General features: G+C 43.9%; 2 protein-coding genes across 2 annotated transcripts; both read right to left on the minus strand.

Annotated features, from left to right (window-relative positions):
- Nucleotides 1-1,554: 1,554 nt before the first annotated feature.
- On the minus strand, nt 1,555-3,205 carry LOC131261924 (beta-1,3-glucan-binding protein-like). The gene is made up of 4 exons (XM_058263789.1): nt 3,058-3,205; nt 2,881-2,975; nt 2,657-2,811; nt 1,555-2,589 (listed from the first exon to the last, which is right to left on the minus strand). The coding sequence occupies exons 1-4, from the start codon at nt 3,203-3,205 to the stop codon at nt 1,794-1,796; spliced, it is 1,194 nt and encodes a 397-aa protein (XP_058119772.1). The 3' UTR covers nt 1,555-1,793.
- Nucleotides 3,206-5,731: 2,526 nt separating this feature from the next.
- LOC131261931 (facilitated trehalose transporter Tret1-like) lies at nt 5,732-7,649 on the minus strand. The gene is made up of 5 exons (XM_058263802.1): nt 7,419-7,649; nt 6,904-7,345; nt 6,658-6,827; nt 6,034-6,591; nt 5,732-5,968 (listed from the first exon to the last, which is right to left on the minus strand). The coding sequence occupies exons 1-5, from the start codon at nt 7,647-7,649 to the stop codon at nt 5,732-5,734; spliced, it is 1,638 nt and encodes a 545-aa protein (XP_058119785.1).
- Between the last annotated feature and the right edge of the window lie 3,962 nt (nt 7,650-11,611).

Here is an 11,611-nt window from a genome sequence, read left to right on the forward strand (position 1 = left end):
GGCGCAAACTTTACTGTATTTTATTTTCTCTTACCTTCCCTTTCGTTCTCGCTGCAGTTAACCTTCAAACCGTAGTTACGTATATTGAGTTAAATTGCCGGCATTGTAGGTTCTTTTTTTTGTATTTGTAAAGATCCGAATACATGTTTGCGCAACCAAATTATCCCAATAGAACGCTGACTCAACGGCAATCGGTACTGATGAATGGAGTACTAGTAAAAAGCATTGGGGGGTTTTTTCCAACCCATGGAAATCCCCCATTTTATGAAACCCCCTATCATATTGCAACAGTTTATGCAGGGCGCCGTATATGCTTATGCGACACGGCAAACGAAACAGGGAAACAGGTTTTTTCGTCACAGGTTCTTTTTTATTTGTGCCGTGTTGGTGCGAAGGATGTTTTTAGTGCGGGTAAAAACCATTTTCTAACCTGGGGATCATTGCACCGTATCGCTGGAGTGTGCGTGTGCTGCAGCGCAATAGCGTGACTATTGAACACCTGATTAATATTGTACCATAATTAAGGAATTGAATATACAAACACATAATCACAGAGAATTTAATTTAGATTTTATATGACGTGCAAATATGTTACATTTTTCCAACACACGCAGGATTGTTCAACACGTGCTACAACACGCTTCGTTATTCGAACCTTCGTTATATGGTGTTATATAGAACACATGACGCTGGTTTATACTGCCAGTAATAAAAATATAATAAAATTGATGAGTATGACAAAACAGCATTTTTCTTTCCCTCAAACTATTTTCCCTACACCTTTTCCCTCAGATTCATTTTGGTATCCAATGCCCTTGGTACCTAATTAACTTTTGCAAAATAGCACCAGTTGAAAAATTATTTAAATTGTGTGAAAAATTTAATAAATTGTGTACCGGTTGGAACCCGTTGTAGAATATTACCTATTTTATTGAATGCTCTTTTTTTGATTGCAAAATTTTCATTCAACAATTATTATGCTCCACGCTCTCATTGAAAAAAATGTTTTATTTTTAACTACATCAAAAACTTCATTATAGATACCTTCAGTAAACATGTGAGATTTTGCTTATAACAAACTTATTTCTTATAAATTCCTTATCAATAGTGAATAATCGTAAAAGAAAACTATATTATTAACTATATAAACTAGAAAGGTAATGCGTAATGTGCAGTTTTCAAGTCTAGCCTATGAATGGATATTTCCCGCAAACTAATGTTCAGCCAGACTTTTAATTTGCATAACTAAACCGTAACCTTGAAAGTATATTTGTCGTAGAATCGTCTGGTGCGTCTGATACTTCAATCAATTTGTCCACATTTCCCACAAGTGCACCGATGTGTTGCTTAAAAATCACTCCCACACTACGCCGTGTCTGATGACCTGGCGACGGCTGATGAAAAACAAGATTGGCCATTGTCTGGTTGAAATTGGTACTCCCAGAAAATCTCATCTCGCAAAGCCACTTCCCCTTCATGACGCTGTTCAATAATTCAAAATCACCGAAAGGTTTTCATGCTCCATGCGCTTGGTTTATTACCGGTGACTGCCGTAATCCGCCGGCGTACTACAAATCCTAACGGTAATGTAATCTAAATTCCATATCTACGGAGTCCGTTATCGGTTCACAGGTTCTTAGCAGCACCTTCGGGGAAATTTCGATACCACCAACAGTGGAGTAGGCCCGTTGTTGTTCCTCCTTGCGAAGGCAGCATATCCCGTCGTCGGATGGAATCGCAATCGGGATGGGAATGGAAATTGCGACAAGTTCCATTCGCCTGCCTTCGCGTCCCTAGAGCGCCCACACGCGCACGTAGTCCACCTGCATGGAGGCATCCTTCGATTCCGTCTCGTCCAGGTTCCACGTCGGCAGCCACTCGTTCTTGCCGTTCCAGAAGTCCGTCATCGCTTGGCGGGCCCCGTTCTGCCAGGGTTTCCGCGTCGGGTTGATGTCGTCGTCGGAGAAGTAATCGGATCCGCCGACGGCCACCGATAGTTTGCAGTAGAACTCCTGGTCGAACGGTGCCATGATGCTACCATACCGCCAAGGATTGTCCAGTCCGGGCGCGGTCAGATTGAAGTTGCCCTTCTGCCAGAACCCGGTACCGACCTTCACCGTGCCCGTCTCGATGTCGTTAATGCTGAACGTGATGTGGTCCGGCGTCCATTCCATCTGGTACCGATTGAACCCGGTATGGTAGCCCTTGCCGGACTCGGAGTTGCGCGTGAAGGACGTTCCGGGGGCGGCGTAGGCCGAGTTGTACGCGACGTTCGGCCCGAACTTGAGTGTCGACGTGACCTGCTCGACGCCGACATTGATGCCGTTCTTGATGAGCTCCCGGTTGCCCTTCGATTCGAGCAGGTCGATCTCGCCGGACGCCGGCCACCGGCCGTACGCGTTCACCTTCGGCAGGAACCAGACGGCGGGCCAAAGCCAATCACCGGCCGGCAGTTTCGCACTCACCTCCACCTTACCGTACTTGAACGCGAACGAATCCACCGTCCGGATGCTGGCACTCTTGACCGGATTCAGCACCTGCTCGAGGGACCCGGCCCGGACGCACCCGTCTGGCGAGTGTTTCGTGCATCTGAAGTGGAGCAATGTAGGACACGTACAAATTAAAGAACCAATTGGAACCAAACCACCGTCCTTACTGTTCGGCCGGCGATCCACCGTGGATGTTGAGGACACCGGAGCGTAGAAACGGTTCACCGAACTCTTCCACCGTCAGCGTCGGTCGGATGAACAGGTTGCCCTCCTTAACGAACGAGTTCGTCCGGTTGTTGGTAAACCACTGAAATTCCGAGTCCTGTGAAGATGGGCACACGATACGAAGCGATAAATGGCAAATGAAACCGATCCAACCGACCCTACTCACCGTGTTTCCGGCCAGTGTGTTCTCATGCTGCCAGGTATCCAGATCAAACCCATCGAACGTGTCCTCAAATATCAAATCGCCCGCACAGAAGGGACCTGCGAAATGGAAATGCCGTCAAGATTAGCCCTCGTTAATAGGACGCCTATGTTCCTTGTCCTAGCAACAATCCGTGCCTACCTGATGGTGCCTTCGTACCACTCGCAGTCGTAAGCGACTTTTCCTGGCACTTTGAGCTGGAACTAGTTTTCCCACCCGACACCGAGACGACTGCGATCCAGAGACCCAACGCCAACAGGCACACCGCTGGTGATGACCGGGAGAACATTCTGGGTAGCGGCAAGTAGTGTGTGACTAAACTGTCATTACTGACATCGCGTCGAGGAACTTTTATACCTCCCAAGCCGTACATTGTGGTACATTGGATTTCCATTTTCTTTTCCCATCTTCAACGTGGGAAACCGAACGGTGACGGATCGTGAATATTGGCTAGATTTACAACATAATTATGCTTGCTGGGCATTGATTTACCGACCAGCACCGACCATCTCGTCCATCAGCGCGGCGTGTCAACGATGCCTCCCCAACGGCAGTCGGAAGTAGCTCCAAGCTGGAGTGTGAAAGTTAGGGCAACCGTAAACCTAATGGCTTTGGGCTGTCGTCGAACTGCCGTAAGTTTGACTGTGTTGACAGAGGGGTGGCCCGACAACAAGATTACCATCGGTCATTGGGAAACACAAGCCGCGTCTCGTCTCAATGGCAATCGAAACCGTCACGCTGCCGGTAGTTACGCCAATGCGAATCCACGGTTCGATGATAGACCGCTCTCTCGACCGTGTCGGATGCCATGCGATGCACTTGGTGTGCATTTGGATTGACTACCACCGGAGGGCGGTGGGAGTAATGCGAGGAAACTGTGATAGATGACGAATGATAAGCGTTGGGAAATGAAAAACTATGTTTCCATCAGGTGTGGCGTCAGCCACATCAGCGACACCATGAATGGCATGGTGTTATTGTGCCATCAACAAACGACTAGAACGTTTGATCTAACACGCACGGTAATGGTAGTTTATGTGTTGGACTTAAAAGACAGTAATTGTTTTTTATTAAATCTAAATCCCATTTCCAGAGCATTCAATGTTTTTCTTTTTCTCTTATTAATCTTAATGCGGTGTCCACGAATATTATTGCAATAGTTATTTTTCATTCAAACCTTGGAAAATCGTGCTCGGTGTAAGTGTAGGTACAAACATTGTTACCCAATTATTTTGATACAACTTTGTATTACCTTTTATACTTTGATTTTGTTACAATAAAAATAGCATTTGTGATTGCAATTCAACTTCACTCATGCTAGATTATTCCATTTCTTCCATCTACTAAAAAGGAGTATGTTATATTTTCGTTGTGATTAGTTTGATATTATTATTATTATTTATTTATTTAAATTTAATTTTATATTAATTCTGTATTTGTTTCGATTGCTATTTCACTGCAAAACACTTTTTTTCAAGAATGATTTTGTATCATTTGTGAAATGATTTTGTTCAATGTGTATCAAAACCAAAAATATAAATCAAACCATGAAAACACTTTATTATCCATTGCACGTTAAGTAGAGCTGATAGGTTTAGTTAATCATCTTTCGAAAGGAGAACGTCTTTTAACCACGAGCATTTTGTTTGCCTTTATGCCATCAATGAATGCAATTAAAATAAAAAAAAATCAATTAAAATTTGAAAACCCTAAACAACAAAAACACATAAAGCAGGAAAGTAAATTATTTTCCAATTGAAAAGTCATAAAAAACTGTAGTCTACCTAATGGCAATTGAAAAACATTTGTAACAAGAAAAAATGAGAACTACTTCGTGTCGAATGAGAAACATATGCGTAAACAAAACTTTAAATGCCTCAACTCATAAGATCCGAGCATGGATTGCATAAAACATGCACCCTTTTTGGCAAAACCTTAAAAATAATTTAAAAAATTATCTTTTATTTATTAAATAAATATTTATTATTAGCCAATCATACTTTACGTTTTAATATACGTAAAGTAGTTTATTATCCAGGGAATTAGACGGCGCGATCGATACCATTACATTAAACAAAGAGTAAAATAAAGTTATGTTAATGAAAAATATATCATCACCCCACATTGAATAACACATTATTTTTACCAATACTTTCAATTACTGTGAAAAGATTCTGGCTCCATCCAATATCATATGAATTCTTTCTTTCCAACTTTGTTCTAGAAATTCCTTATCCCCGGTCATTCATGTACTGCAGAAAATGTTTGCCGCTAAAAAGCATCCCAAGATAAGATATCACGTGTATAGAGGAATATAAAAAAGCGGGCAATCTCTGTAATGAGTATACAACGCCAGACAAGCTTGTTTAAGTAGGTTAAAAACCCGCTTTAATGAGTCGTTCCAGTGTACAAGTGTTCAAACAATGTCTTATAATAGTAATAAAGTAAGGATCGCACTAAGGTCCCTGGTTATGGTGTTTTCCTTATTGTAATCCCTTAAATCTACTCGAGATAGCCTCATTTCCACAATTTGTATCGTCGTGTTATCGCTTATATCCTCCATTTGTTTGGCTTCATTTCAAGGTACTGATTTGCTTTATTGTTTTTTGTTTTACGAATTGGAAGACATATTGCTTATGGCAAAAGGCCAATCACATTCTTCGACCGCTCAGAGAGGGTCAATTCACAATACTCTAGCCCAGCGTAAAAATACGGTAACAACGAAAACACTAACAGACACGCATTCACACGCACACAACAGATATAGTCAAACTCCCAATATACTGCACCTATCCTATCGCTTAAGTATCAAGTCCTACGAGCTCTTCCCTGCACCCAGCGCAAAGTGTCGTTCGATTTCGGCGAAACTTCTACCGAACGTTTCCGGCACGTAGCAGTAGATGTACGCCACACCGGCAAAGCTCGTGGCGGCATAGATGTAAAAGATCCCCCGGATGGCAACCAGCTCGAGAAGGTAGGGAAAAATCTTCACCACACCAAACATCAGCACGTACGCGATGGAAACGGTCAGTCCACCCAGTTTTCCTTTAACCTGCGAAAAAAAGTGTCTTTGAAGTGAAGCGCCGGTGCAAGTGATAAGCCGTTACGGGTACTTACATCCGTTGGCAGCAGTTCGCCTATCATCGTCCACGGTAGCACCAGATATCCGACCGCACTGGCGCACACGTAACCAAGGACGCAAACGAGCAGCAGGAAGCTTCCAAACCGATCACCACCACCACCATTAACATTGCGCTGGAAAAAGTCTATGTACGCAGCTCCAATGGTCATGAATGCGCCCATCGCCAACCCGGAGATGCACAGGAGCGGTCGACGGCCGTATTTTCGCGAGCACCCGGACGTCACGATCGACATGACGAAGCGTATCAGACCCAGTACCACCAACGCGGTGTACTCGTTAAAGTTGGCCGCCTGCTCCCCCGCCGTCGCACCACCGTTGATGCGCTGGAAAACGTCCAGGGCGTAGAAGATGAGCACGTACGCACCGGACAGCTGCTGGTAGAGGAACACCAGCAGCAAGATGACCATCGGCCGGTAGACGCGTGGCTGTAGAAACACTTTCGGAGAGAAGGAGTGCAAGGTACCGGCCTTGCCGAGCGATGATCGGTTTGGGCTGGCGTGCGCCACAATCTGACAGTACTGATCTTCGGCGAGCTGTAATTAACCAAGTCGGACGTTAGTCTCGTCGTGCATGGGACCATTCTACCGTCCCAGCGTTACCTTCTTATCTCGATACAACCAGTTCAGCACGCTGCGGGCTTTAGTGGAGTCTTTTTTCGTGAATGTCACCAACCAATGGGGTGACTCCGGGATGAGCAGAATCAGCAGGAACGAGACGATCGACAGCCCTGCGTATATGTACGCTATGGCACGCCAGTCGAAGAAAACCGCTGCAATAAACAACAAAGGAGCAAACGAAGAGTTACTAAGTCATCAAATTTAATCTTCAAACAATAAACCATTTACCTAAAACGCACGTCAGCAAGATGCCAAACGACACAAACACACTGTTGGCACAGAGCAGCATCGGGCGCAGGGAGACGTGCGATATTTCGCTCACGTAAACCAGGGCGACGGTCGTAAGCCCTCCGGAGGAGCCCAGCACGATGCGGGCGACGTAAATCATGCCGACATTGGAAGCGCCGGCAATCAGCAGCCAACCGAGCGCAAACGGAACGCATGTCGCGAGCGCAATCTTTTTGCGCCCGAACGTATCCATCAGCTGGCCAACGACGAGCGATCCGAGCGGTAGGGCGATCGTTACCACCGACGCTATCCAGGAAGCTTCATTGCGGTCGATCAGGATCGGGCTGCCCGGTTCCGACAGCTGCGGCAGTAGGATGGCCGAGTAGGTCATATTGATACCGGCCTGGATGACGATCAGATTCACCAGACAGGTAGCGAGCACCTATGGGAGGAAGCCGAAAAACAATTGGCTAAATGGTTCTATGGTTCAGGGAAGTATTTTGGAAGTTCCCTACCTGCTGATAGCCTTCTTTCCAACCGATAGTGACGGGCTGTTTGACATCAGTTTCGCAGGCCACCGGTTCCCTACCACTCACGGACAGTGGTTGCGCTTCCGGGTCATACCGATCCGTCTGCTCTTTGCGTCCATCATCGTCATCGCCGTTGGGAAGCTCCGGAATATCTTCGGCCAACGGTGCACTTATTGGGTTCCCATTATCACCCGCTCCACTCTCCGCCGGGGCCATACTCGGGCGCATGTAACCGGATTTTCTTACCACTGCTACCTTTTGCGCGTCCTCTAGCTCTAATTCCGCTACCGCCGTATCATCAGGATCAACCACACTCTGGTACACTCTAAATCTAGCCGATCACTTGCTGGCAACTGTCTAGTGTGCGGTCCAGGAAAGGGTACACCCGCACAATGGTCGCGATAAGGCTCGACACCGCTGTCGGAGTGTTTGCTCGCGTCCACCAACTCTGCTCTTGCGCTCTCGGGCATCGGATGGTTTCTGGAAGAACAGATAGGCAGAACGGACAGGCAATACTGTTTAGAGTGGCTTGGAGGGATTTTTCTTTTTTGTCCCTTCGCGAAACAAGTCGTCAGTTCCTTCCCCACCCCCACCCACCCACTTTAACAACGAAGTGGTGACGGTGGTGCACAGATAAGGCGAGATAAATGGATCCAAGCCGCATCTGGCGGCCGCGGACAGCCAGCACTTGAGCCAATATTGACCGTGAGTTTGATACCGGTTTCGAGCTCTGTTCTACCGCCGATGAAGCGTACCGAAGCTGAGAAAAGCCATGAATCATGCGTAAAGATTTATACTCACTATCGCTAGCTATTGCACGTCGTAGTTTGTAAATGATGGGCGTGATTATGGGTGGAAGCGGCAAGACTTGTACAACATAAACCATTTTGTTAATTAGTTAGTTAGTACCGAAACAAACAGCTCGAACATGATAATGGAAAGGTTAGATTTAAAACATTTTAAGGATATAAAAAATGAATGAATACAGGATCGATTAATTTGTTATGTTTCAAGGATTCTTTTAGCTAGAAATTGATATTGCCTCTAAACATAACAAATTCATGTTGATAAGATCTGTACTAAATTTTTTTTAAATAGTGTGTGTACTTGCAGACAATACAATTTTTTTTTAAACCAAAAACCTAAAAATCTACTGTAATTGCCTCCATTCCATTAATTAAAAACGATACATACTTTCGTCGAGATCAATTTTAATAAGGAAAAAAATATCGATTAGGGTAATGGTACCAATAGTGGCGCAGTAAGCCATTTAACTTACAATGTGATGCAATTTATAAGTGTCAAGAACACAATATTTTACATATTTATACCAATTATGGTCGCAACATCATTATTCTTCTGAAAAGCATCTATTTTCATCGTGCACCATGAAAAATACACGAAAAAAGCGTTTATTTCTTCCTAGCCGGTTGTCCCTATTATGGTGGTCTGTCTTGGTCATGACATTTTGCAGTGATGTATAGCCTTAAGGAAATCATGGCATACCTGATAAATTTTTAAGGAATCCAGCATATTAGTCAACCTGGTTGGAAAATAATAATTTTGGAGCCTCAATTTATGATGGAGTGGGAAAGTTTATCTTTTAAACACTACGTAGTATAGCCTTAAGGAAATCATGGCATACCTGATAAACTCTTAAGGAATCCAGCATATTAGTCAACCTGGTTGGAAAATAATAATTTTGGAGCCTCAATTTATGACGGAGTGGGAAAGTTTATCTTTTAAACACTACGTAGAAAATCCAAGAACATTTCGTACTCCAACAAGTATCGCTATTGTATTTATTTCGTCTAGAGTTTTATTCCACTACAACCGGTACTAGCTACAATTTGTACTGGCACCACTATAGGAGCACTTACCTTACTATAATTATGCCAACATCTAGGAAAACAGAAAAAGAAATGCATTTGCATTTAATCCGATTCCATTAAATTCAATTTAAAACATGAGATCGTAATCCTCCAAGAATTAAGAAGAATTTTAATCTGGAATCGGAAAAGGGGTGATGTAGTATGCTTTTCTTCCAAAGAAATTCTCTGCCATGAAATAATTGTTAAACCATCAAAACAATTTTACAATGTTTAAACATATCTTTAACCGATCCACAGGTACCCTTTCAATCAAATTATGCAATAAAAATCTGAAATAAGAATTTTGGAAAAAAAAGCTAAAAATCTGTCCACCTTTTTGTACGGGTTTAGATCCACCGTGCACAGCAAGAAATCAAAAGCATTCACCGGGTAGCACTGCAAATGGTGTGGCATTCGTGATGCCATAAGCTGACACTAAACAAAAACGTTCGATCGAAACAATAACCAAGGACGGATCGTATGAAGGTTTCGCGTAGATTGCATTTATCAAGATCACCCGATGTAATTTGGCTGTGGTGGCAAACCCGTTCCAAAAATGCTGTCTCAGCCATTTGTGTCGTTCGATTGAATCTAATTGACATCGCCACCGTCCGACCGACCGACGGCACATTAAAGCGTGCCAGTGCCTAAGAAGGGAGGGATGCCAAACCACCCAAACGGCACGACAGCGTGCGCGCGCGAGGTCAACAAACTTTCAAACTATTAGAAGGGGAAGAAAATAGACCACACACATTTCAAGATGCCGCCTTATCTTGCCCTCGCAGCTGACTGTGAAGCTAAGAAACAAAGGGTACATTACGCATACAGCCAAACGGGTATTAATGCTCTGCTAGCAACCACTGCCACAAAACCCCGGTGGTCACAGGCGGTTATCGGCATTAAAATGCGACCGTTTGTGACAAAGGAATTGTTTATCATTTTAATTCATGTACCTTTGTTGTTGTGACGAGTGAATTTCTTCGTTCATTAGCTATGCAATTGTGGACACTTTACACTGCACATCATGCGCCTCCATCCATCGTGCGTCTCCATCGCCTAACTTAAACGAAATGCTCTTCCGGTAGCCAGACTGCAAATTAATTCGATTTAAAACTGTCACACTGCACCTATATCTTCGGTTACAGAACTCGTCACGGTCGGAACCAATTCACTGCTCGTTCCAATTGTTCTGCACAGCAGCACCAACCTCCGCTTTTCTTGAGGTATCAGCAGAAAGTAAAACCCGCCAACAAAGTAGTCGCCGAGCGTGCTGTTTTGAAAACTTTGTTCCAATGTAAACAACACTCTACACCACCCGGAAACCCCCGTAAACGACGGACTGTACGATTCACTACTGCGTACGAACGCACTGTTTTTCTTCCCAACCAGTGCACCAGATGACGGATACCTTCACGACTACTCGCGCGCTACCCATTGGCATCGTTGTGACACTGTTACCACTATACAAAACGTGCGATAAGAGTTCGCGATAATGGAGGGTTGTATGAATTGGTTCAGGCGGGACGGTTTAACTGCGACTGCGCGCGGTCTGTCAAACAGGTTGTTCCACAAGGTTTTGAATGCTGCACGACGCCGTGTTCGTTAAACGTTGTGCTGCCAACGATGTGCGCACGATCATCATTGATCACTTCTCACAGCACCAATGGCGATCAGCGCTTTGCAGTGGGCGTCTTGTAGTACATCGTCGAATGATTCAACGAATGGGGTTGGCAACTAACCCTGCTGGGGGTGCTGTTTGGGTCGAAATATTACTTCCATAAGCCTCCTTACTCGACATAACTGCTTTTTTGGCTGTTTGACTAGATGTTATTATTTTATTGTTTTAAAATGAAAGCTCAGGAATGTTGAACGTTTCACAAATGGTTCAAATTCCACTCCAAAATGCATGCCAAGGATTGTTGGTTGATTGGTTAGTGTTGCAATACTAAGTTTATCAAAATAAGTAAGCATCTTTCCTCTTCTAGCAATGATCTATTCATTACAAAGTGCAAAATCAATCTTAAATCCAATAAGCCTGTAAATTTATTTTAAATGAGCCAAAAAAATAAACTCACTCAGAACTAAGTCCCAGCAATATAGTAGCACAATAAATAAATAGAATAATTAATGATTTTCTTGTATAACCTCTTTGTGCTGGTCTTTGTGCATATTGTTGCAATCTTCCATTTCAATTTCAATTGTTTTCTATTTCTATTGACAGAAAATCATAACAAAATCACTGAAGTTTGCGTGAAAAATCGGTGCGTTTCTACAAAAACCAGTGCACAACATAAACAAAATGGAAAT

The sequence above is a fragment of the Anopheles coustani genome, chromosome 3, assembly GCF_943734705.1.
Source record: "Anopheles coustani chromosome 3, idAnoCousDA_361_x.2, whole genome shotgun sequence".
Taxonomy (NCBI): Eukaryota; Metazoa; Arthropoda; class Insecta; order Diptera; family Culicidae; genus Anopheles; species Anopheles coustani.

Excerpts from the sequence above, each read along its gene's own strand:
- LOC131261924 (XM_058263789.1), bottom strand. The coding sequence starts at position 3,205 with ATGTTCTCCCGGTCATCACCAGCGGTGTGCCTGTTGGCGTTGGGTCTC. Across the intron at positions 2,976-3,057 it reads TGGTACGAAGGCACCATCAG|GTCCCTTCTGTGCGGGCGAT; the intron begins GTAGGCACGGAT and ends TCCATTTCGCAG. Across the intron at positions 2,590-2,656 it reads GGTGGATCGCCGGCCGAACA|ATGCACGAAACACTCGCCAG; the intron begins GTAAGGACGGTG and ends GCTCCACTTCAG.
- LOC131261931 (XM_058263802.1), bottom strand. The coding sequence starts at position 7,649 with ATGGCCCCGGCGGAGAGTGGAGCGGGTGATAATGGGAACCCAATAAGT. Across the intron at positions 6,828-6,903 it reads CTTGCTGACGTGCGTTTTAG|CGGTTTTCTTCGACTGGCGT; the intron begins GTAAATGGTTTA and ends TGTTTATTGCAG. Across the intron at positions 6,592-6,657 it reads GGTTGTATCGAGATAAGAAG|CTCGCCGAAGATCAGTACTG; the intron begins GTAACGCTGGGA and ends GGTTAATTACAG.